The sequence below is a fragment of the Leuciscus leuciscus genome (genome assembly GCF_965113295.1).
Source record: "Leuciscus leuciscus genome assembly, chromosome: 3".
NCBI classification, from domain to species: Eukaryota; Metazoa; Chordata; class Actinopteri; order Cypriniformes; family Leuciscidae; genus Leuciscus; species Leuciscus leuciscus.
In genome coordinates this window covers 27,495,027-27,522,209 of record NC_138727.1, presented here as the reverse complement: position 1 = coordinate 27,522,209, position 27,183 = coordinate 27,495,027, and the positions used below count along the sequence as shown (strand labels likewise).

The window sequence follows — 27,183 nt, the reverse complement described above, 5'->3', positions numbered from 1 at the left end:
CCATGAGACCCAACAGTCTCTGGAACTGTTTGACAGTGAGTAGCTGGCCTAGCTTTACACTTTTCACAGCTGCAAGGATGGAATCGAAGCGTGGCGATGACAGGCGCGCCTGCATCGACACTGAATCCCAAACCACGCCTAAAAAAGTGGTCCTCTAAAAATGGAGAAAGCACACTCTTCTTGGCGTTCAGCCGTAACCCCAACTCTTTCATATGGGCGAGAACAACATCTCGATGTTGAACCGCCAACTAATGCGACTGAGCTAAAATCAACCAATCGTCGATGTAGTTCGTGATGCGAATACCCCGGAGGCGCAGAGGCGCCAGAGCTGCATCCACGCATTTGGTGAAAGTGCGGGGTGATAAAGCCAGGCCGAATGGAAGAACTCGATATTGGTATGCTTTGCCCCCGAAAGCAAACCTCAGGAACTTCCAATGACACAGACGGATGGAAATATGCGTCCTTGAGGTCTATCGTGACAAACCAGTCCTCGGACCTGATCTGTGGCACGATTTGTCTCAAGGTTAACATTTTGAACTTGAGCTGCATGGCTGACTCGCACAGAACTCAAAGATCTAAAATGGGACGCAATCCCCCGTCCTTTTTTGGAACTATGAAGTACCGGCTGTAAAACCCGGTTTCCCTGTTGGAGGGGGGTACATATTCTATGGCCCCTTTCTCTAACAGAGTGTTTACTTCCTGTTCCATAACCAGAACCTGCTCGGGGCCCACCACTGTGGGCAGGACCCCCATAAACCGCGGTGGGTGTTAATAGAATTGTATCTAATACCCTTTTTCCCCGGTCTGCAGGACCCAACGAGAAACATTTGACAGTAGCTTCCACGCTGTCAAAGATTCTACTAGAGGTACCAGTCTCTCGAGACTGGTTTCTGGATTTTGTTGCTGTTGAGTAGTCGGTTCGTCGCCCTGTAACGGCGCACCGGCAGGGAACGACCAAACAGACTGCTCCAGCACCCTCCTCAGAGGGGGCGGGCATCCCGAGGCCACTACGTTTCCGGGTGGACCTTGAGATATGTGCTCGCCGGAGACCGCTGCGCCCTGTAACACCGGAGGCGGCAGGGTTGGCAGAACGGTCCCCTGAGGGTACCGAAGAGAGACGGCACCGTATTTTTCTCCTGCTGTTGAGTAGTCGGTTCGTCGCCCTGTAACGGCGCACCGGCAGGGAACGACCAAACAGACTGCTCTAGCACTCTCCTCAGAGGGGGCGGGCATCCCGAGGCCACTACGTTTCCGGGTGGACCTTGAGATATGTGCTCGCCGGAGACCGCTGCGCCCTGTAACACCAGAGGCGGCAGGGTTGGCAGAACGGTCCCCTGAGGGCACCGAAGAGAGACGGGCACCGTGAAAAGAGGTGTTAACCGCTCTGCTTCGGGGGTACTACCCTCATTTGTCCTGAGCCCTCAGACATCAGGACTTTTTCCCAGCAGCCTTCTTGGCGGTAATAACGGTCCGCAGATCCGTTTTACCCCTCGAAGACTGCTGGGTTTGAGAGCGCCCTCCGTGTCCCCGAGATTTTTGTGGGGGAGCACGAGAGGACACACTCTGTTTTTGAGTGGCACGATGTTCAGCGCTCTTTTTAGAGGAGTGAGGCTGCTCCCGCTCAGCAGCCTCAATGAAAGAACGGCGGGGGAGAAGTTTTTGTAATGCAGCTGCCTGTTTAGCAGCTTCCTGAGATTTAGCTACCGCACTGTTTACTGCATCACCAAATAAACCAACAGTGGAAACCGGAGCATCTAAGAGAACGTGCTTTTCTTTCTCTTTTATATCGCTCAAATTGAGCCACAGATGCCTCTCAGTGGCCACCAGGGCTGCCATAGACCGCCCGATTGATTTAGCGGTCTCCTTGGTGGCCCTGAGAGACAGATCTGTGGCTCTGCGTAGTTCGGCCACTGTGTCAGGACCAATTCCCCCGCCCTCCTCTAAATCCCCCAATAATTCTGCCTGATAGGCTTGCATAATAGACATCGTATGAAGACACGCTGCAGCTTGACCAGCGGCTGCATACGATTTATGAACCAGAGATGATGTGAATTTTACTGGCTTAGAGGGAAGTGAAGGAGCTTTCAGGGAAGATGCCGTTGCTGGAGAGAGTTAGCTCGCAAGCGTCTCCTCCACCTTCGGCATCTCCCCATAACCATATTCTTTATATTTATGAATGGAAGAATAGTGGGATGTTTGTGGTGCATACACTCTGTATGAAACCGGTTTTCCCCACGATTTCGACACCTCGGTGTGGAGATCGGGGAAAAACGGAAGGCTTCTTCGCTGAGGCTGTGTACGAGATGGCAGGAAGCGTTCGTCGAGCTTACTTTTCGAACGAACGTCCTGCCTATCCTCTGGCCACTCAATAGATAATCTATGAACTGCTCTCGTGACAACATCGAGCAATTCCTCAAAAGCGTGAGACTGAGGTGGCGAATCCTCAGACTCAGCTTCAATACTAACAACGTCCAACTCCTCAGAGCTGGACAATTGCAGTATTGGTGCCTCCATCGGGGGGGAAGAAACCGCAGCGCGTGCTTCCACACCCTGATGAGAGGCACTGGATCTATCAGAAGGATGTTGAGATAAGGCAGAGCCCGTCTCAACATCCACTGATAAATCCATTTGTGAACCCCAGGTCTGAGATCGACGCCGTGCCTCGGCAGCGGCGGGACCCAAGCCCTGGGGAACGTGGTCGGGATTGAACCGAGCCAAGCGGGATCGGAGCGTACGCAATGGAAGCGCCTCGCAATGCACACAGTCACCACCCTCGAGTGCTGACTGGGCATGCTCCTCACCCAAACAAACAACACAAAGAGTGTGAGTATCACCTCCCGTTAAATAACGCGGGCAGGGATGGACACACACTCTAAACTGCTGCTTGCTCGCCATACTGAATATATATATGTATAATATAGACAGACAACACCAAATAACAAGGACAGATTCAACACAGAGCGCAACTGAAGACTCAGAAAGCTTTCGTTTTCTGTTTCGGGCCGGCTTTTACAGCTTCCTGGTACGTGACATCACCCGCCTCTGACGTTCCGCCACACCATTGGACTGATTTTACATGTGCTTCAAGACGTCATCACGCAAAGCGTTCCCATAGCGTCATTTCGACGCAACGCGAGTTCCCTTGAAAGGGAACCAATTAACGTGTTGCTTATATTACTGTGATTACTGATTTATTTGATATTTCTGTTTTAATTTATCATCTTTTATTTGTATATTCTATGTTGAGATATCTGATTGTGATTTGAGTAATGAAGAAAAAGATGATTTTGTTTACATTTCACCATCACAGAAGGTTTGGCAGGATTTTACCATGCTGTAGAAAAGGTTTTCCATATTGTTGTGATTATTATCTGATATTTATTTTGCCATCATTATTGGTTATTTGTACATTGTATTATCTAGAAGCCATCTGTGGACAGTCCGATCCAGATATCTGACTGTGATTGGAGTAATGAAGAAAGAGATGATTTCGTTTGTATTTCACCATCCAAGAAGGTTTGGTCTTAGTCATGTAAATAAATTGTAAATGCTCTGTGTCCTGAACAAGTTGATTGTGTACTCTTTTATTTTTTTCAATTGTATTTATGTAATAACTTGCCAGTCGAAGATTTGTTTGTTCCTCTGTTCTATTTTGAATGTCCAGGAACCTTCACTGATTACACCTCCTCAGCCACAAGACAGCAATGCCGACAGAGACAGTCCAGTGACTTGTGCACCCTCTCGCAAGGTCAATACTCTGTCATGATTTTACCATGCTGTGGAAAACCAATTAACGTGTTGCTTATATTACTGTGATTACTGATTTATTTGATATTTCTGTTTTAATTTATCATCTTTTATTTGTATATTCTATTACATAGAGGTCATATATGGAGAGTTCTATCCAGATATCTGATTGTGATTTGAGTAATGAAGAAAAAGATGATTTTGTTTACATTTCACCATCACAGAAGGTTTGGCAGGATTTTACCATGCTGTAGAAAAGGTTTTCCATATTGTTGTGATTATTATCTGATATTTATTTTGCCATCATTATTGATTATTTGTACATTGTGTTATCTAGAAGCCATCTGTGGACAGTCCGATCCAGCCATCCAAAATTGATTTGACTAATGAGGGAGATATTTTGAAGTGTTTTTCTCCCTCAAAGAAGGTTAGTGCCTCCATGAATACAACAATTTTATTTTGGAGGTTTTTACCCCAATTGTGTAAAAGTCTCTGAGATGCTGAGATGCTTTTCAAAATATTTATACATAATGACTGCATATCAAATTTGGATTGCATGTTCAAAATATACCCATATAACAAAAAAAATATATCTACCGTAAAAAAAATGAATGGACTGATTAATTTTATTGTCTTGAGAAAATGTAGCATTAAAGTATATAAACACATACCATTAAATGTTTAGAGGCACTATTTTTTTAATTAAGTGAAATGATTTTACAATAGATGTTAATCTTTGTTTTCCATTTTGGTATTTTTCTGTTGTTGTTGCTGTTTTTATCATCCTGAAACACACACACATGTGCGAGCGTGTGTGTGTGTGTGTGTGTGTGTGTGTGTGTGTGTGTGTGTGTGTGTGTGTGTGTGTGTGTGTGTGTGTGTGTGTGTGTGTGTGTGTGTGTGTGTGTGTGTGTGTGTGTGTGTTGTTTTTGCCCCCACAGGACACTGGCAAACACAGTGACACTACGTCGGACAACGGGAATGCTGATGCTGACCTCTTTTTTAGACAAAAACTGCCAAGACATCCATGTTTTTTTTTTTATCAATAGCCAAACCTGGATTGACCTAAGAAAAAAACAAAATCAATATCAATTCAGAGATCTTCAATGGACAAATGTTATTGCCAAAGGCATACAGTCAGTGCACCCCTACTGTAGCATTGCCTTCAAAAGACACCACGTCAAGATCAAGGGGTCCAAACGAAGGGGACCTCTTTTCCACTGTCTGGGGTACTGCACATTTGCAGACTGTCCTGTCTGTGTTGAGGTCACTGTAACTGATGAGAGTAGCCTAAAAGCAGCAGTCACATTTCAGGGAGATGAAGTGTGCCACAGCCTGGAAGAACTAAGACGGCGACCTGTGCGGGCTGATGAAAGGCATAATTTTGCCAAGCAGTTAGAATCCATACTCCCAAGGGCTCTACATTTGCAAAATCTTGAAGAAATCGACAGCATGGTGTTCGAGTCAGGATGTAGAGATAATGCCCCTACACCTGCCGTGCTGAAAAATATAGCATGGAACAGCAGGAAAAAAAAATCGCCGGCATCCAAATGAAGTTTTGAGTCTTGAGAAGATGGTGGAGGAGAGAATCGATTCTGGAAAAATTCTCCAGAAGGTGCTCCTGCATCCTCGAGGAGTGATGCTGTGGTCACAAAGATCAATACGACTGTTCCACCAGCGATGTAAAACAGATATTGTGTACATTGATGCCACAGGAAGCATCATAAAAAAAAAAAGGGAAAATCAGCTCCATTTTACATCTATGAGCTGGTTGTAAGACATCCAATTAAGGGTGCTTCTCCAGTTCCTGTGGCAACGTATGTAACTTGTGACCACACCACCTCTTCTGTGACCTATTTTTTGGAATCATTCCAAACAGACTACTATCGATTGTTTGGAAAAACTTCACTGAGGAGACCAGTAATGATCATGTGTGATGGGTCCCTCGTTCTACTTCAGGCTGTTTCCCTTACTTTCTGCAAAGTATCTCTGGGCCAGCTGCTCCAAATGTACTACGAAGTAGTCACTGGAAAGTTGAGGGATGAGGAATTGAATATGCCAATTCTGCATCGTTGCTTGAGCCATGTAATGAAGAATGCCAAAGTCTTCTGTAAGAAACAGTAAGTGTGCACTAATACACCTGCTATTTTGCATAATTTGCTTAAATTTCCTAAGCAATAGATCACACACCATATACTCTGTACTTATTAAATCGTAACTTATTAAACATCTGTACAATACAATACTTGAAAAAGTATTTCTGAAAATGTATATGCTAAAATTTATGTTTTTGCAGTTCCCCCCAAAACTACCGGCTGTCCATGCATGTTTTTGGCTTGTTGACATCTGCAGCTACATTGCTAGAGATGGAAGACATCCTAGTTAGCATGGCAGTGGTCTTTTCAAGCCCCCAGAGCGGCGATAATGTGGAGAAGCATTTTCGCAATCTCCAGAGCAAGATGTTGAACATAGACATTTCTGGAGATATGACAGACTTTACAGATGAGGATGTAGAGGAGGGTTTTTTTTATAGTGTGAGTATTATTATGATTTTTTTGTTAAAGTTGAATTTCTTTTATTTCTGTGGAACTATCAGCACAAATGGAGACAATAGTAATTACTAATTATGAAAATTATTATAAATAAAAACATAATTATTGATTTCAAAGAGCTATTCAACATAAGAGAAGATAGTGATATTTAAAAATAAACATGTCAACTTTTAACATGGGATAATTGTGATCAATTGTCAGCTCGACATGGGCCCCAAACCTTTTCAGAGGCACTTTGAACACATCATTGCAGAGGCACCTGTACACGATGAGGGGGAGCCAAATGAATACCATTCTGCCACATTCATGCCCAGTCTGGTAAAGTACTTCTTGCCTCAAGCTCCTCTCTGGTCTGCACTAATGCTCGGTGAGTGTACTATGATTTATGTTTCACTAAGTACCATGTCAAGTTGTCTATTTGTCATTTGTACAGCTTACATATGGGACACTTAGCAATGAATGGGAGTCTGCTCACTGCAGAGCCAATGGTTGGAGCTTAATGTCCAGGGATCAAGATCAACCTGTTTGAACCATCTGGGTCTGCAGTGAGCAACACTTGCATTGAATCACTTGTGTCGAGGCTCATGCCACACTAACAAAGACATATCAGAACAAATATTTAACAATTTGCATGAATGAATGAATGAATGCAACTAACCTTAAACCATACCAAACCCTAATCCTAATCCTATAATAAGCACATGTAGTTTATTAATATTACTCAGTCATTAAATGTATAATTAAAGTGTAACAAACACAACTTAAAATAAAGTGTATCTATTTTTTTTTCATTTAAATAATCCCCCCCAAAAAAATGTGTAGGCTAAAAATACAAGTATTTAAACCAATTCAATGTATTTCAGGAGATTTGGGCCGCCATGGAAGAGGTCCTGCATACCAAAATCTCTCAAAGAAATTTGAGCAATGTAGTCAGTTGGACACACAGGTCTGTATTTCATTGTTTGTACAATGCCTCTGATCTTTAATACCTCTTTGACCGAATGTTTTTTAGAATTACACCAATGACAACAAAACACAAGGCATTATGGAGAAAAGCCAGTGGGACCTGAAACGTGTGCGCTTTCAAAGACGCCGCTTCACACGGCTGGATGATTTCGTCCATATTTATCAAAAATCCTTTCTGCAACTATTAAGTAATCATGTTTTCAATAATGTTTCCAAACATATTTGTAAATGTAGACACATAGGGTAGATGTTGAGCGTTGGAAACAAAGAAGGCGGTCCAAGAAAGGCATTTATGTATCGCCACTACAAAAGGTCTTCCCCTTCAAGAAAGCCAAAAAGGTAGGATGAAATTAATATATTCTATAACTTAGTATGATACAGTCCAAACCACACAATAACAATTCTTATGAAATACATAATTTACTGTTTTTATTTTTAATGTAGCCCACAGTTCTGACCAAGAAAACTGGACCACAGGCAGCAAACAAAGAAGAAAATGTTTGCAGGCAAAACTTGGTAAGTACAATAGACTATTCAAGCCTTTTAGTTGTAGAATTTTGATTCATCTCAGTGACTTGAGTGCTTTGAATGTGTTCATCCAAAGGATTATTTCCAGTACTAGCTAACGTTGTCCGTTGTACAAATTTAATACAGGCGGCAACAAATTAGCGCCTTTTGTTTTCTGAGTGAGTAGTTTTAGTAATTTGTACTGCAATGCAAAAGGTCTTAAAGGTGGTATCAGTGATTTCAGGCCCAAAAATGTTTTATCACATTCATCTAATCTTTCCTAACGATCCGCTAGCTGCCCACACCATAAGCATGCCGTCAAAAAAATGTGTCTCTGTAGGCAGCCTAGGCTCTGAGATCTGCACACAAAAACAATTGGTTTCACCAACCACTCAAAACCAAAACAAATAGTTTTCCAGCCAATCACCGACAGGGGGAGGGTGTTGTGAGCATGCTTATTGGGCAGGCAGCTAATGGATTGTTAGGAAAGATTAGATGAATGTGATATAAAAAAAATTGGGCCTGAAATCACTGATACCACCTTTAATGTATATATACTGTATTAAGATTTGTACATCTATTTTCTATATTAGCCACAGAGAGAGAGAGAGAGAGAGAGAGAGAGAGAGAGAGAGAGAGAGAGAGAGAGAGAGAGAGAGAGAGAGAGAGAGAGAGACTGTCAGTAATATCATTACGTTATTAAAATTTATGTTGTATGACTTGTTTAGACTGCAGTGGAAGGATGTGACACGTCAGTGATGGAAGAAAATTTACATACAGACACCCAATCTGATGAAAATAAAGGTGAAAAGGTATGAATACAGTATTGACACTTAACAATTATTAACTACATGGTATACAATTATTGGACTGCACATGCATATATAGTTGCATACATTAATCAATTACTTGTTCATACCTTAAAAACATTACACAGCCTATAAGCAAGATTGTTCAAAATGTTAGTGGTGTTTATACGCAAGTAAAGTGAGAAAAAAAAATCCTAATGCAAATACGTTAGATCGCATGAGTGCTGTTATTTAAATGCAGGCCATGGTGCTGACCCCGGCAGATGAACTACTAACAACAACAACCCCAGAGAAAAGTCTGGAAGGAGAACTCTTGGTCAGTGTTTTAGTCCATTGAAAACCAATTCTTGTCCTTTAGCATCACAATTTATATAACAAGATTTAGGAACTCTAATCTATCCTTTTATCAAAGTGTGATAATGCAAATTTTTTACTGAGATGAAATGAAAGCAGACTTTAAAAACTGTATCCATAGGTGAATACCCTGTCTATTTTTTTGTGTGTGCCTTGTTTAGATGGCAGTGGAAGCATGTGCCACATCACCAAAGGAAACATCAGTAGATATACTGATCCAATCTGCTGACACAAAAGACCAAAAGGTATTAATGCATTTATATTCTATTTATGAAATTCAACAATTTTCAACTGCAGTAATAAAAATCTGCTAGATGTCATCATGCTTTTAATTATTGTTATGACTGTAGGTGTATCAAATGACAGAACTTAACATTTTCTTTATTGGTGTTATAAATTCATCATACTTGATTATAAATTTTAAACATCATAAAATGTGTTAATATTATGTAACTCCTAGTAATGAATAGAAAGTAAAAATACTTTAATTTCAAAAAAAAAAAGAAAGAAAAAGATTACCTTCTAGCAATCAAACACAAGATATTGTGACAGATTATAAATGTCAAACTGCTCTGGGCATAATGGTTACTATGGTGTGCTTTCAGGCATTTTCACCAAAATGTTATTGTTTCGAGTGTGAACTTGTGACAATATGTCTTTTTTTTATTCCTTTTAAACTGACATTAACAAAAAACAATCCTCTGCCTCAGGATGTTGGCCCTTTGCAAAATCAACATCACCTAAAAATGCAAAGCAATATCAACCTTGGTCCATGCTGGCATGGGAAGAACCCCAATGAAAAACTGCCTCCATGCAGACTTTATAGAACACAGCAAGCCCCCAAAGGCAGTGCCATTACCTCCATTCTGCACCCCCAACATTGGCTCAGCAGTGATGAGATCGATTTTGCGTCTCACCTTCTTGCAAGGGAGTACAATGACATTGATGGTTTTCAGTCATCTCTTTTGTTTAGTGTTTTACATAGTGGAGGGATTGTGGGTACTCCGACCAGGCCATTTGTCCAAATTTTACACACAGGGGGAAATCACTGGGTGACAGCAAGCAACCTCTTTGCTGGTAAAAATGAGGTTTGCATTTATGACAGCCTCTCAACAATTTTAGACACCAATACTGAACAGGCCTTATCATGGATGTTAAGACCAAAAGAAGACCAATTTATGGTCATGTTTCCTTCTGTTCAGCAGCAAACCAATGGCAGCAACTGTGGTTTGCTTGCAATTGGATTTGCATATGCACTATGCAGCAACATTAGACCTGAGAACTGTCGGTTCTGTGAGGGTCGGATGAGGCCAGATTTCATCAAGTGTTTCAGAACAGGGAAGATAGAATTCAAAATACAGCCAACATTGTGCAAACCGAAGTCCAGACAGACCACTGTCAGTGTCTATTGTGTGTGCAGGACGGCACACAATAAAGAAATCATGGTGCAGTGTTCATTGTGCCATGGCTGGTATCATCCCACCTGTTTAAACATACCCTCAAATGCCATTTTTGGCATGGATGATTGGCACTGTCAAAATTGTAATGATACATCACTACTCAACCAGGAATGATTATGAGGACTGAAAGATTTCAGAAAATGGAGAAAAGGTTTCAGAAAAATGTACATAGACACGCAGCATTGTAATGTTTCTGGGATTCTGTGACCATTGTTTATAGTTGTGTCTTGTTTCTATTTTCTCTACTCGGACTGGATTTCCTCCATGTGTGTATTGTTTTCTAATTAGCCTATTTTTTTTTATCCATTCCGTTTACTCTCTTCATTGTCAAGTTCTGTTCCTTGTGTACTGTAATGTATATATTTTTTCTAAGTCCTTTATGTTCTTTGTCTTTTTTTTTACATTAAAGTACATATTTAAATACTACGGTGAATATACAAAGTACAGACAGAACAGCATGTTTTATCACTGTACACGTTTTGTAGTACCCCAAAATCCAAAAGTAAATGGTTTGTATATGACTTGCACAACTGGCTGTTTTTTTTTTACACTTAGATTTTTTTTATTACTGTAAAGCTTGTATGGTAAATAATGTAAATAATGTGATATATCTCCAAAATGAAATGAGGTGAGGTTTTTATAGGCATCTAAAGTCAAATAATGAGACATATCTCCAAAATGCTGCAGTAAAATGGTTTGATATGAGGTGTGTATACTGTATGGGACGTCCCCTATAAGAACTGGCCATTCTTTTCCTCTACTTATTAGAAATGAGTTTTTTATAGATGTTTAAAGTAGATTAAAGTGACATATCTCCAAAATGCTGCAGCAAAATGGTTTGATATGAGGTGTGTATACTGTATGGGATGTCCCCTATAAGAACTGGCCATTCTTTTCCTCTACTTATTAGAAATGAGGTTTTTATAGATGTTTAAAGTAGAATAAAGTGACATATTTCCAAAATGCTGCAGTAAAATGGTTTGATATGAGGTGTGTATACTGTATGGGACGTCCCCTATAAGAACTGGCCATTCTTTTCTTCTACTTATTAGAAATTAGGTTTTTATAGGTGTTTAAAGTAGAATAGTGGCATATATCTCCAAAATGCTGCAGTAAAATGGTTTGATATGAGGTGTGCATACTGTATGGGACGTCCCCTATAAGAACTGACCATTATTTTTTTCTACTTATTAGAAATGAGGTCTTTATAGGCCTCCGAAGTAGTAAACTGTGACAAAACTCCAAAATGCTACAGTAAAATGGTTTGATATGAGGTGTGCATACTGTATGGGACGTCCCCTATAAGAACTGACCATTATTTTTTTCTACTTATTAGAAATGAGGTCTTTATAGGCCTCCGAAGTAGTAAACTGTGACAAAACTCCAAAATGCTACAGTAAAATGGTTTGATATGAGGTGTGTATACTGTATGGGACGTCCCCTATAAGAACGGACCATTATTTTTTTCTACTTATTAGAAATTAGGTTTTTATAGGTGTTTAAAGTAGAATAATGGCATATATCTCCAAAATGCTGCAGTAAAATGGTTTGATATGAGGTGTGTATACAGTATGTGACGTCCCCTATAAGAACTGGCCATTATTTTCCTCTACTTATTAGAAATGAGGTTTTTATAGGTGTTTAAAGTAGAATAGTGGCATATATCTCCAAAATGCTGCAGTAAAATGGTTTGATATGAGGTGTGTATACAGTATGGGACGTCCCCTATAAGAACTGGCCATTCTTTTCTTCTACTAATTAGAGATGAGGTTTTTATAGGCATCTAAAGTCAAATAATGAGACATATCTCCAAAATGCTGCAGTAAAATGGTTTGATATTAGGTGTGTATACAGTATGGGACGTCCCCTATAAGAACTGGCCATTCTTTTCCTCTACTTATTAGAATTGAGGTTTTTATAGGTGTTTAAAGTAGAATAGTGGCATATATCTCCAAAATGCTGCAGTAAAATGGTTTGATATTAGGTGTGTATACAGTATGGGACGTCCCCTATAAGAACTGGCCATTCTTTTCCTCTACTTATTAGAAATTAGGTTTTTATAGGTGTTTAAAGTAGAATAGTGGCATATATCTCCAAAATGCTGCAGTAAAATGGTTTGATATGAGGTGTGCATACTGTATGGGACGTCCCCTATAAGGACTGACCATTATTTTTTTCTACTTATTAGAAATGAGGTCTTTATAGGCCTCCGAAGTAGTAAACTGTGACAAAACTCAAAAATGCTACAGTAAAATGGTTTGATATGAGGCATGTATACTGTATGGGACGTCCCCTATAAGAACTGACCATTAGTTTTTTCTACTTATTAGAAATGAGGTTTTTATAGGTGTTTAAAGTAGAATAGTGGCATATATCTCCAAAATGCTGCAGTAAAATGGTTTGATATGAGGTGTGCATACTGTATGGGACGTCCCCTATAAGGACTGACCATTATTTTTTTCTACTTATTAGAAATTAGGTTTTTATAGGTGTTTAAAGTAGAATAGTGGCATATATCTCCAAAATGCTGCAGTAAAATGGTTTGATATTAGGTGTGTATACAGTATGGGACGTCCCCTATAAGAACTGGCCATTCTTTTCCTCTACTTATTAGAAATTAGGTTTTTATAGGTGTTTAAAGTAGAATAGTGGCATATATCTCCAAAATGCTGCAGTAAAATGGTTTGATATGAGGTGTGCATACTGTATGGGACGTCCCCTATAAGGACTGACCATTATTTTTTTCTACTTATTAGAAATGAGGTCTTTATAGGCCTCCGAAGTAGTAAACTGTGACAAAACTCCAAAATGCTACAGTAAAATGGTTTGATATGAGGTGTGCATACTGTATGGGACGTCCCCTATAAGGACTGACCATTATTTTTTTCTACTTATTAGAAATGAGGTCTTTATAGGCCTCCGAAGTAGTAAACTGTGACAAAACTCCAAAATGCTACAGTAAAATGGTTTGATATGAGGCATGTATACTGTATGGGACGTCCCCTATAAGAACTGACCATTAGTTTTTTCTACTTATTAGAAATGAGGTTTTTATAGGTGTTTAAAGTAGAATAGTGGCATATAACTCCAAAATGCTGCAGTAAAATGGTTTGATATGAGGTGTGCATACTGTATGGGACGTCCCCTATAAGGACTGACCATTTTTTTTTCTACTTATTAGAAATGAGGTTTTTATAGGTGTTTAAAGTAGAATAGTGGCATATATCTCCAAAATGCTGCAGTAAAATGGTTTGATATTAGGTGTGTATACAGTATGGGACGTCCCCTATAAGAACTGGCCATTCTTTTCCTCTACTTATTAGAAATTAGGTTTTTATAGGTGTTTAAAGTAGAATAATGGCATATATCTCCAAAATGCTGCAGTAAAATGGTTTGATATGAGGTGTGTATACAGTATGGGACGTCCCCTATAAGAACTGGCCATTCTTTTCCTCTACTTATTAGAAATTAGGTTTTTATAGGTGTTTAAAGTAGAATAATGTCATATATCTCCAAAATGCTGCAGTAAAATGGTTTGATATGAGGTGTGTATACAGTATGGGACGTCCCCTATAAGAACTGGCCATTCTTTTCCTCTACTTATTAGAAATTAGGTTTTTATAGGTGTTTAAAGTAGAATAGTGGCATATATATCCAAAATGCTGCAGTAAAATGGTTTGATATGAGGCATGTATACTGTATGGGACGTCCCCTATAAGAACTGACCATTAGTTTTTTCTACTTATTAGAAATGAGGTTTTTATAGGTGTTTAAAGTAGAATAGTGGCATATATCTCCAAAATGCTGCAGTAAAATGGTTTGATATGAGGTGTGCATACTGTATGGGACGTCCCCTATAAGGACTGACCATTATTTTTTTCTACTTATTAGAAATTAGGTTTTTATAGGTGTTTAAAGTAGAATAGTGGCATATATCTCCAAAATGCTGCAGTAAAATGGTTTGATATTAGGTGTGTATACAGTATGGGACGTCCCCTATAAGAACTGGCCATTCTTTTCCTCTACTTATTAGAAATTAGGTTTTTATAGGTGTTTAAAGTAGAATAGTGGCATATATCTCCAAAATGCTGCAGTAAAATGGTTTGATATGAGGTGTGCATACTGTATGGGACGTCCCCTATAAGGACTGACCATTATTTTTTTCTACTTATTAGAAATGAGGTCTTTATAGGCCTCCGAAGTAGTAAACTGTGACAAAACTCCAAAATGCTACAGTAAAATGGTTTGATATGAGGTGTGCATACTGTATGGGACGTCCCCTATAAGGACTGACCATTATTTTTTTCTACTTATTAGAAATGAGGTCTTTATAGGCCTCCGAAGTAGTAAACTGTGACAAAACTCCAAAATGCTACAGTAAAATGGTTTGATATGAGGCATGTATACTGTATGGGACGTCCCCTATAAGAACTGACCATTAGTTTTTTCTACTTATTAGAAATGAGGTTTTTATAGGTGTTTAAAGTAGAATAGTGGCATATAACTCCAAAATGCTGCAGTAAAATGGTTTGATATGAGGTGTGCATACTGTATGGGACGTCCCCTATAAGGACTGACCATTTTTTTTTCTACTTATTAGAAATGAGGTTTTTATAGGTGTTTAAAGTAGAATAGTGGCATATATCTCCAAAATGCTGCAGTAAAATGGTTTGATATTAGGTGTGTATACAGTATGGGACGTCCCCTATAAGAACTGGCCATTCTTTTCCTCTACTTATTAGAAATTAGGTTTTTATAGGTGTTTAAAGTAGAATAATGGCATATATCTCCAAAATGCTGCAGTAAAATGGTTTGATATGAGGTGTGTATACAGTATGGGACGTCCCCTATAAGAACTGGCCATTCTTTTCCTCTACTTATTAGAAATTAGGTTTTTATAGGTGTTTAAAGTAGAATAATGTCATATATCTCCAAAATGCTGCAGTAAAATGGTTTGATATGAGGTGTGTATACAGTATGGGACGTCCCCTATAAGAACTGGCCATTCTTTTCCTCTACTTATTAGAAATTAGGTTTTTATAGGTGTTTAAAGTAGAATAGTGGCATATATATCCAAAATGCTGCAGTAAAATGGTTTGATATGAGGCATGTATACTGTATGGGACGTCCCCTATAAGAACTGACCATTAGTTTTTTCTACTTATTAGAAATGAGGTTTTTATAGGTGTTTAAAGTAGAATAGTGGCATATATCTCCAAAATGCTGCAGTAAAATGGTTTGATATGAGGTGTGCATACTGTATGGGACGTCCCCTATAAGGACTGACCATTATTTTTTTCTACTTATTAGAAATGAGGTCTTTATAGGCCACCGAAGTAGTAAACTGTGACAAAACTCCAAAATGCTGCAGTAAAATGGTTTGATATGAGGTGTGTATACTGTATGGGACGTCCCCTATAAGAACTGACCATTAGTTTTTTCTACTTATTAGAAATGAGGTTTTTATAGGCGTTTAAATTTGAATAAAGTGACATATTTCCAAAATGCTGCAGTAAAATGGTTTGATATGAGGTGTGCATACTGTATGGGACGTCCCCTATAAGAACTGACCATTCGTTTTTTCTACTTATTAGAAATTAGGTTTTTATAGGCGTTTAAATTTGAATAAAGTGACATATCTCCAAAATGCTGCAGTAAAATGGTTTGATATGAGGTGTGCATACTGTAAGGAAAGTCCACTATAAGAACTGGCCATTCTTTTCTTCTACTTATTAGAAATTAGGTTTTTATATATGTTTAAAGTAGAATAAAGTGACATATCTCCAAAATGCTGCAGTAAAATGGTTTGATATGAGGTGTGTATACAGTATGGGACGTCCCCTATAAGAACTGGCCATTCTTTTCTTCTACTTATTAGAAATGAGGTTTTTATATATGTTTAAAGTAGAATAGTGGCATATATCTCCAAAATGCTGCAGTAAAATGGTTTGATATGAGGTGTGCATACTGTATGGGACGTCCCCTATAAGAACTGACCATTAGTTTTTTCTACTTATTAGAAATAAGGTTTTTATAGGCGTTTAAATTTGAATAAAGTGACATATTTCCAAAATGCTGCAGTAAAATGGTTTGATATGAGGTGTGTATACAGTATGGGACGTCCCCTATAAGAACTGGCCATTCTTTTCTTCTACTTATTAGAAATGAGGTTTTTATATATGTTTAAAGTAGAATAAAGTGACATATCTCCAAAATGCTGCAGTAAAATGGTTTGATATGAGGTGTGTATACAGTATGGGATGTCCATTATGAGAACTGGCATTTACTTTTTTCTACTTATAAGAAATGGAAACTTTATAGACATCTGAAGTAGTAAAATGTGATATATCTACAAAATGCTGCAGTAAAACGGTTTGAAATGAGGTGTGCACACTGTATGGGACATTGAATTCAAGAGAAACTCTCATTTACTGCAAACAAATAAAAACAAGAGGCATTTAGAAAGAGTCTATACTTTATTTTATCTACTTTTTGCAAATAATTATGCTGTAAACCTCTACATAAAAAAAATGTCTTGAGGTGTTACCTGTAAAGAAAAAACAAAACATAAGTCAAAGAAATAGACAACTGTCAAAGAAGACACGAGTGTAAATAAAAAGGATAACAGAGTAACATACAAAAAATCTCAAAACATGGCATCATACTGTATAATCTTAGACAGACATATAGATATACATATAGATAGAAAGATAGAAAGAAAGAAAGAGAAACAAACAAACAAACAAAAAAGATAGATAGATAGATAGATAGATAGATAGAGATACATACAGTACATACATAGAAAAAAGATAGATAGAAAGAAAGAAAGAAAGAAAGAAAGAAAGAAAGAAAGAAAAAAGAAAGAAAGAAAGAAAGTAAGAAAGAAAGAAAGAAAAAGAGATAGAAAGAAAGAAAAAAGAAAGAAAAAGATAGATAGATAGAAAGAAAAAGATAGATAGATAGAAAGAAAGAAAAAGATAGATAGATAGAAAGAAAGAAAAAAGAAAGAAAAAGATAGATAGAAAGAAAGAAAAAAAGATAGATAGAAAGAAAGAAAAAAGAAAGAAAAAGATAGATAGATAGATAGATAGATAGATAGATAGATAGATAGAAAAAGATAAATAGAAAGCAAGAAAAAAGAAAGAAAAAGATAGAAAGAAAGAAAAAGATAGATAGATAGAAAGAAAAAGATAGATAGAAAGAAAGAAAAAAGATAGATAGAAAGAAAGAAAAAAGAAAGAAAAAGATAGATCGATAGATAGATAGATAGATAGATAGATAGATAGATAGCAAAAGATAGATAGAAAGCAAGAAAAAAGAAAGAAAAAGATAGAAAGAAAGAAAAAGATAGATAGATAGATAGAAAGAAAAAGATAGATAGAAAGAAAGAAAAAAGAAAGAAAAAGATAGAAAGAAAGAAAAAGATAGATAGATAGATAGATAGAAAGAAAAAGATAGATAGAAAGAAAGAAAAAAGAAAGAAAAAGATAGATAGATAGAAAGAAAAAGATAGATAGATAGATAGATAGATAGAAAGAAAAAGATAGATAGATAGAAAGAAAGAAAGAAAAAGATAGATAGAAAGAAAGAAAGAAAGAAAAAGATAGAAAGAAAAAATATAGATAGAAAGAAAGAAAAAGATAGAAAAAAGATAGATAGAAAGAAAGAAAAAAGAAAGAAAAAGATAGATAGATAGAAAGAAAAAGATAGATAGATAGAAAAAAAGATGATATATAGAAAGAAAGAAAGAATGAAAGAAAGAAAGAAAGAAAGAAAGAAAGAAAGAAAGAAAGAAAGAAAGAAAGAAAGAAAGAAAGAAAGAAAAAAGAAGATATATAGAAAGAAAAAAAGAAGATATATAGAAAGAAAAAAAGAAAGAAAAAAGATAGATAGATAGATAGATAGATAGATAGATAGATAGATAGATAGATAGATAGATAGATAGATAGATAGATAGATAGATAGATAGATAGATAGATAGATAGATAGATAGATAGATCTGGGCAACTCAAGCGCTCTGAAAGCGCGTTCTTTCTCTGCTGTTACTGAGATTACCGTATTTATAGTAATAGGCGCACATACTTTTTTTTTTTTTTTTTTTTGGCGGCTGGCTTGACCGTGTATTTTCAAACTGCGGCTGGCTTGACCGCGGTATTTCGCGCTCCACGTCATCACCAGTCATAACTAACGTGTGTAAGTATTCATACATCTCGCCATTGTTATACAAATGACAGTATTTTTAACGGTTATTGTTGTGAATATTACATACTATTTTTGATGATTATAATTTACCTCAGTGAATGCAGCCAGCTTAGCTAGTTTGTGAAGTAAAGTGATTTTATTTTAGGTAGTTGTAAAATAGTGCAATATAATTGTAAATATATAATATAATAATAAAAATTTAAATATGAATGTAGTCCTATATATATTTGTTATATCATATATCACAGATATATCATATCTGCGCGACCCCGTCGTTGACTTTCTTTGACGTTTGCAGGGCGTTTCAAATGAGCGGTTATTGTCAATGAAGTCCACTTTAACTGATATACCGTGCACAGGGAGCAGGGGAGCAGTGAACACTGCGTATGGACCCTGTCGAATGGAACGCACCTTAGATGTGTAAAAACAAGTGGAAAGTTTTCCACAGCACGCCGCTGTCTCCTTTCCACAAGCGCTTGCTCTCCCGTGGCGTCTGTCGTTGCTATGCAACCATGAACTGCGCTCTCTATGATGACAAGGAAGTATCAGCAAAAGATTAATTGATTTCTAGCCCTTGCATTAGCTTTACTACTAGATATATTTATGGAGATGAAAAATAAGGCGCCCTGTACAGCTATGATCAGCTGTTCGGCCAAGCATTCAATGTTACACTGCAAGCTGATCAGTTGGTTCGTTGCTGCCGCGCTCTATCACTCGCACACCAGAGCAAATTGTTTTTTAATGTTTCAATTTCGTGATTAAAATGACGTAATTTGGAAGCGGATAATTTCTTCACAAACAGCTCATTATGACTCAATGTTAGAATGCTGCACCTACACTCGAATGAGATCAGCGCAACGCAGACCACTGCATTGACAGTGTGAAACATATGATCTGTCTACGGCCAGAAATGGCAGCGGGATGTGTAACTCTAGCATATGGCGCATATGTCATATAAAGTTAGGCAAGGCCAAACAGCGTTATCCATGTTGTTGCGATTGCATCGCTAGAGTAAGCTAATAGTGAAACTGATAGCGTTTTTCATTTAATTACAATATGAGGACTGACGGTAGGCTATAAAAATCAGCGTTTCTATGTAGGTGATGACAACCATCTTGACAGCAGCAATCAAAGCATCGCTAATTACAGTAGACCTTAATTTGAGATAGTAAATTTGTTCCTAATCAAAGGGAACACTCGACCACAGAACAGCTGGGTGAGTTTTGTATTGGCTTATTGGATACAGTAAATGAAGACTGTCAACTTCTTTTCAATACTATTTCATCACCCAAAACACTCCCACTCTCTGCTGTATATTCATAACCAATTATTTCAAAACCAACAACCAAGCCACATAAACAATGCCATTGGCACTAGTCTAAATTGCAGACATGTCTCTTAATGCACATAACTTTTCCCCTTTTTGCACAATCTTGAAAAAAGTACTATTGTTGAAATTCTCAGATCAAGCAAACTTCAACGCACCCTTATCCACTACCTGCTAACGTTAGTGCACTGCACCCGAGCAAGCACACTTTGCAGTTCCTCCGGAAATGCATTTTTCTAGTTCATGATTAAAAATCTAAACCAAAAGATTACTTTTAGTATCATAATTATTCAACCGTAATGAATTAAAATTGACTCCCCTAATATACGCGGGACTCAAAAGAGGTCCAGGCTTCCAGTCAGCACCTCCTGTCTTTCACAATTTTTTTTTTCCAAATGAATAAAACACACTTTTAAGATTCAAAATTAACACTAGAATACCAAAATATTATATTTAAAAAAAAATACAGACTTGGAAATACAGACTTGGTTATGAATGCAGCTTGGAAAAAACTGCAATTCATTATTTAGGAATAAGATTCAACAAGATTAGTTTAGTATTACAATTGCAACATTGTTTGCAGAGACGAAGAATAGCTGAATCACCACGAGATCTTCCATCGCACATATCTTATAACGTTACACTCATCTCGCAAAGTCGTGATAGCTACACTACACGGAAAGCCAGCCAAAAAAATTTGATAGATGGTAAAGAATCAATGCAGGAAAAAGGAGAAAAAAAAAGAAAAACAAAACCAAACTAGATTCAATCCACTGTAGTGTTAGTATGATGACACATGATCAGATATTGTTTTTGCAATTTTTATTTTCTTTTAAATGTATGGATTTATACTGTTCTACCAAACTCTTGTCTCTTTTGACCTGTCTGTAAATACCTGTAATATAGAATAATACTCTTCACTTGTATATTGTTTTATCACTGTCATTTAATATGTTTATTTGTTGATTGTAAAGGATGACAGAATTTTACTGTGAACTATCCCTTTAATTTATTAACTTGCTCTCCTAATCTGCTGTTTCTCTCTCATTATAGGGTAGTGAACATCCTGAGCTTGAACTCATTAGGGATATTCCTTGCATATTTTATTTGTGACTCTGTATTGTGTTCACTAGTGATGAATTATAATGAACGCAGCAATCTTAGGAAAAGGGCCCTCAAAAGAGATGACACTTTTCTTAAATCAGTGAATCATGAGGTGTATGACCATACTGATAATCTTAACAACTCTCCTGTTAGCATTCCTCCTGGTGGCATTCCCTCTGACTGCAGACCTTCAGATTTGAATCCTACTTGCATCTCTGTTAGTGAGAATACAAACAGTAGCCATGATTGTAGCAGTACTGGTGAAACAAACGATGAAAGTGATCTCAGAAGCAGCATTACTGACTGGGCACTTCGTTTTGGTGTATCTCTCATTGCACTTTCTGCTTTATTGGCAATTCTTAGAGTGCATTTACCATTCCTGCCAAAAGATGGAAGGTCACTGTTAAAAACGAAAACAGAGTACAATGTGGAGATGATTGCCGGTGGATCTTTCCACTATTTTGGTATTGTCAATGCTTTCAGAAACACGTTGAGAAGTGTATGTTCTCATTTTACAGACGGGCACACATTTAACATGCAGCAAAATTTTGACGGCATCCCACTTTTCAAAAGTTCTTCAGTTCAACTTTGGCCTATTCTTGGCATGTTCAAAGGTCTATCTAAGAAACCTGTTGTCATATGGTTGTTTTGTGGGACCACTAAGCCAAAAAAATCTTTCTGACTATCTCAGTCACTTAGTTTGTGAGTTGCAGAGTTTAAGAAGAGGTTTTGTTTTTGGTGGCAAGACTTTCTTTGTCAAGGTAACATCTATCATGTGTGACGCTCCAGCACGAGCCTTTATCAAAGGTATAAAATCTCATACAGGATACTATGGCTGTGACAAATGTCAGCAGAAAGGTTCCTATGTGAAACACTGCATGACATTTCCTGAGAACGATGCCTCCTGTAGAACAGATGAAGCTTTTCGACTGGGATTAGATGAGGAACACCATCTAACACACTGTCCTCTTCTAGAAACTGACATTGACATGGTAACTGGTTTTCCTCATGATTACATGCACCTTGTGTGTTTGGGTGTAGTGAGACGTCTAACGGATCTGTGGTGTGGTGCAGTGGGCCCCCTGCGTACAAGGCTTTCGAGCATTCAAGTATTGGGTATCTCTGAGAGACTGGTAGCATTGAATTCCAGCAGAGTTTGCCAGAAAGCCTAGGGCTCTCAGTGAGAGACTTCGTTGGAAGGCCACTGAATTCCGTCAACTATTGCTGTACACGGGCCCTGTTGTTTTAAAGAGTGTGTTGCCTCGCCAGGTTTATGATAACTTTATGCTGTTGTCTGTTGCCATCTACATTTTGGCAAATTCAAATTCTGTACCACAAACACTGACAGAAGCAGTACATCAGTTCAGACAGCTTACTGTTGATGGTGTCATGCTGCGAATATCGAGCAAAGATGATTGCATTGCTATTCATGGCAAAGTGATTTCAGTAAAAAACATCATTGCTTATGGGGGTAAAGAGTATGTTATGTTTCAAGAGTATAGAGAGAAAGAGGCCTTATACACTCTTGACTCCAGAAACATGGGAGTATTCCTCGTGTCCAATTTATCAACAGTGATGCACTTTACTGAGCTCACAAAGCCCTGGCAGAAGTGTGTGAGGTTGCCCCTGGGAGACAAATTTGCAGTCTTCCCTCTGACTCACACATCTTAATATCACCAATTAATGTACATAGTTCTTGAGAAGCAGCAACACCATGTCTGGATTATATTGTGGGATATGCTTTTGTAAGTGGCATTTATAAATTCGATTTTTAAATTAAATTAAGTCTAAAATTAATTACAACTCTTGTTTTTTTCAGCCAATGTATCATATCGTAATCTTTGAAACCACAAATGAAGTCGAGGTTGTCCCCCATAATTGGGTAAGGGACAATGTTTGTATGTGGCCTCCATACAAATATGAAGATAGAGTTAAAGCCATAAAATCAATGGTAAAGCCAGGACCATCCTGGACTCCCTTCAAAATCCGGATTATTTTTACCAGAGGTACATATCCTTAGCTTCCATGGGTCAGATTTACTAACCGGTTGCACCAGCATAAACCGTCTTTTGGTGTCGGGATTTATTAAAGATACTAAAAAGGCGTGAACAGTTATTTTTGCGTCTGACCTTGTTGCATATGCGTTTTTAAGAGTTTCCCTTTCAGACTCATGCAAAATCATTCAGATTAATTTAAATGAATCATGCAAGGTGATTAAAGGGTTAGTTCACCCAAAAATGAAAATTCTGTCAGTAATTACTCACCCTCATGTTGTTCCAACCCCGTAAGACCTTCGTTCATCTTCGCAACACAAATTAAGATATTTTTGATGCAATCTGAGAGCTGGATCACTCCTCCATAGGCTTCTAAGGGACTGAAACTTGCTGGCCCAGAAAAGTTCTTAAAGAGATCGTTAATATAGTCCAAGTGACTACAGTGGCTCAATCTTAAGTTTATAAAGCGACGAGAATACTTTTTGTGCGCAAAAAACACACAAAAATAACAACTTTATTTCACTATTCATTTCCTTCTCTCTGGGCTTCGAGTTTTTTCACGTAGTGTTTTAGTGCAGTGCGTCTGTGTTGCACGTCACACGCATCACACACGTGACCAGCGTCGGCCAATAGTGAGCCTACGTGTGACGTATAAAAGTATTCACAAAGTATTCTCGTCGCTTGATAAACTTAAGATCGAGCCACTGTAGTCACTTGGCCCAGAAAATGTATTAAAGACATCGTTAATATAGTCCAGCAAGTTCCAATCCCTTAGAAGCCTATGGAGGAGTGATCCAGCTCTCAGATTTATCAAATATCTTAATTTGTGTTCTGAAGATGAACGAAGGTCTTACGGGGTTGGAACAACATGAGGGTGAGTAATTACTGACAGAATTTTCATTTTTGGGTAAACTAACCCTTTAACTAAGGTTTGTGCTAGTTAATTTCTTGGTATTTGCACCATTTGCACCATGAAATTCTGTTCCCTCGTCTTCAGAAACCTGCACAAACCTGACAGAAGAACCGACCTTAAAAAAATAAAAAAAATAAAAGGAACGAAAGATGAGCAAGGTGAGAAATAAGAAGAAAAAGGTGAACCCCATGGAAACACCTATCCTCTTTCAATATGAGCGCTCACTTGAGGAATATGCGGGGCTTTACTTGGATCTTTATGATGATGTGACATGGGATGAAGAGGAACTTAAACAGAGTTTTTGGGGTGGATTGAAAGACCCTCTTGCCCAGATACTTCTGGTAAAAGATCTCTCTCTCACTTTCCTTGAGTTCGTGGATCACACGCTATGGGTGTGTGGATCCAAATTCGTGGTGGAAGAGCTTCCACTCCAGCCAGTTCCGAGTCCAGTATGTCCTGTGCCCGTCGCCTGTCCACAAGAGCCAGAGCCAGTCTTCGATCAAGAGCCAGAGCCAGTCTTCGAGCAAGAGCCAGAGCCAGAACCAGTCTTCGAGCAAGAGCCCGAGCCAGTCTTCGAGCAAGAGCCAGAGCCCGTCGCCTGTTCGCCAGAACCGGAGCCAATCGCCTGCCCGCCAGAGACTGAACATGCCGCACCTGAGTCTGCTCTGGAAGACACAACGCTCATTGTGGGGTCCATGGCTGTTTTGTGTGTGTGGGCAGCACACACATCAGCTACAGCCCATGAACTCAGCCCAGAGTCTCCTGATATGCTGATCCCGTCCAGCCCCGAGTTTCCTGATAGGCTGGTCCCGTCCAGCCCCGAGTTCCCTGATACGCTGGTCCTGTCCAGTCCTGAGTTTTCCAATCTGCTGGTCCTGCCCAGCCCAGAGCCCGTTGATCCTGCGCCAGAGCCCGTTGATCCTGCGCCAGAGCCCGTTGATCCTGCGCCAGAGCCCTCTTCGCCGCTGGTTCCGTCCAGCTCAGAGCCCTCTTCGCCGCTGGTTCCGTCCAGCTCAGAGCCCTCTTCGCCGCTGGTTCCGTCCAGCTCAGAGCCCTCTTCGCCGCTGGTTCCGTCCAGCTCAGAGCCCTCTTCGCCGCTGGTCCTGTCCAGCTCAGAGCCCTCTTCGCCACTGGTCCTGTCCAGCTCAAAGCCCTCTTCACCGCTGGTCCTGCCCAGCCCAAGACTCTCTTTGCTACCAGACCCCCCCCTTTTCTGTCAATTTCCCCATTAAAATTTTTGGGGGGGGGCGCAGTATACCTGCTAGGGGGACAGCGGAGGGCTCTCCGACGCGGTTCCCAGTCCCACCATGGCCACCTGAAAAAACATCTCCGCCATGGCCACCCGAAGGATCATCTCCGCCATGGCCACCCGAAGGATCATCATGGCCACCCGAAGGATCATCTCCGCCATGGCCACCCGAAGGATCATCTCCGCCATGGCCACCCGAAGGATCATCTCCGCCATGGCCACCCGAAGGGTCAGCACCGCCATGGCCACCCGAAGGGTCAGCACCACCATGGCCACCCAAAGGGTCATCTCCACCATGGCCACCCGAAGGGTCAGCACCACCATGGCCACCCGAAGGGTCAGCACCGCCATGGCCACCCGAAGGGTCAGCACCACCATGGCCACCCAAAGGGTCATCTCCACCATGGCCACCCGAAGGGTCACCACCGCCCTGGACACCCGAGGGTCCGACAGCTCTGCCCTGGCCACGCCCACAGCCTGCTCCGCCCTGGTCCCCTGACCAGCCTGCTCCGCCTGGACCGTCCTGGAGTTCAGGATGCCCACCCTCCCACCCCTTTGGATGTTATACGGCGCGAGGACGCGCCTTTGGGGAGGGGGGGGGGGGGGGGTACTGTCACGTTTCTATGTTTTGGTTTAGTTTTGTGATCTAGTTTTCCCCTGTCTTTTGTGATTTTTGGTTTAATCCTGTTAGTTTTTCCCTGTCTGTTTAATTAGAAATTCCCATCACCTGTGTCTTGTTAATTATCCTGTTAGCCCCAGTATATTTAAGCCCTGTGTTTTCCCTCAGTGTTTGTCGGTTCTCGTCCATGTATGGTTGTGTGTTTCTGAGTTCCTGGATTTTCCTGAGTGCTTGAATTTTCCTGTAACCTGAGTTTGTAAATAAACCAGCTGCACTGAAATTCTGTTCCCTCGTCTTCAGAAACCTGCACAAACCTGACAGCTTGCATGTTCTGATAATTTTGCCTTTGAATTTAGTAGGGCTGTCACAAACGATTATTTTTTTTGTAATCTGTTTATTATGCTCTGCTTGCATGTTCTGATAATCTTTCTAGGACTATCTATGAAATCTGATTCTGTTGCATAGAACTGAATAAATATATTAATTTTTATTTATTTATTTTATGTGCCTATTTTCTGTCCAATTTTTGTGTTACTTTAAAAATAATTGTGGCTATTTGACTTTCAGGAAAATTATTGATTGTGCATCCAGAAGTTTTGGTTTCTGCCCAGAATTTTAATTTTGGTGCATCCCTACTTAAAATACATATGTAAAAACAATGAGGCATACAATTGGTTTAAATAAAGCAGGGCTCGACATTTAAGCCTTGTCACGTGCTTGTCCTTCGGACAAGTAAATCGGTCATTCACTTAGATTTTTTTGTGTTGTAAATAGAATTTATTTTGAAGCAATATTTCCCCTAATCGTATTAAATGTGTGCTCCATCGTTCATTTTAAATTCTTACATTTGAACAATTACTTTTTGAATAATGAGACACTATAGGGATTTTATAAATTATCGCAGTATGTTTACTGAGTTTCTGTGTGCTGCACTCATTTGGTTTGATTTCTCGAGAGGTTGGGCAAGCCTCAACAGCGCAAACCTTGCTGACAGTACATTATTATCACTTTTGATCGCCACACACACTAAATTATTGTAGAATCATTCTCCCTTTTTTCCTGTACAGGTACCAGCAGAGCAGGGAATTACTCTCAACCACTGGCCAGAGAGGACGCAGAGACTATGAATTGTGAGTATTTGAAAACACTGGGCATACGAGTTACAGAGTGCTTCAATTTGATAATAGTTAGACTTGAGCTTGCCTCAAAGCTCCTGAACACTGACCTCTCCAATTTCTCCCTCTTGTTTCCCTGTACAGGTACCAGCAGAGCAGGGAATTACTCTCAACCACAGGCCAGAGAGGACGCAGAGACTATGAATTGTGAGTAGTTGATCGTGTCTCTGAAAAGACCCTTAATAGTTAGACTTGAACTTGCCTC

At 39.2% G+C, this 27,183-nt stretch overlaps 2 protein-coding genes and 1 long non-coding RNA gene across 7 annotated transcripts in view; 2 read left to right on the top strand and 1 right to left on the bottom strand.

Annotated features, from left to right (window-relative positions):
• Nucleotides 1–27,183, bottom strand: part of LOC309495676 — a 352,025-nt gene that overhangs the window by 237,224 nt on the left and 87,618 nt on the right. The gene's annotated exons all lie outside the window — the stretch shown is intronic.
• The window catches only part of LOC309495631 (uncharacterized protein), a 93,144-nt gene that overhangs the window by 19,507 nt on the left and 46,454 nt on the right, over nucleotides 1–27,183 (top strand). Inside the window, exons 1-4 of one of the 4 annotated variants that reach the window (XM_082165478.1) lie at nucleotides 22,707–22,773; nucleotides 22,848–23,034; nucleotides 26,871–26,933; nucleotides 27,063–27,125. In XM_082165478.1, coding sequence (XP_082021604.1) covers nucleotides 22,851–23,034; nucleotides 26,871–26,933; nucleotides 27,063–27,125 — 310 coding nt within the window. In that variant the 5' untranslated portion in view covers nucleotides 22,707–22,773; nucleotides 22,848–22,850. Of the gene's footprint in view, nucleotides 1–22,706; nucleotides 22,774–22,847; nucleotides 23,035–26,870; nucleotides 26,934–27,062; nucleotides 27,126–27,183 lie in introns of those variants that run through there. The other 3 variants (XM_082165477.1, XM_082165479.1, XR_014204728.1) reach the window with 3 other exon arrangements.
• On the top strand, nucleotides 24,085–25,167 carry LOC309494888 (uncharacterized protein; the record flags this gene model as incomplete). Of its 2 annotated transcripts, none has more annotated exons than XM_082164347.1 (2): nucleotides 24,085–24,870; nucleotides 25,021–25,167. In XM_082164347.1, 2 exons carry the CDS (start codon nucleotides 24,085–24,087, stop codon nucleotides 25,165–25,167), a joined length of 933 nt encoding a protein of 310 aa, XP_082020473.1. The 2 variants fall into 2 exon arrangements, with proteins under 2 accessions (XP_082020473.1, XP_082020472.1); XM_082164346.1 differs by having other exon boundaries at nucleotides 24,988–25,167.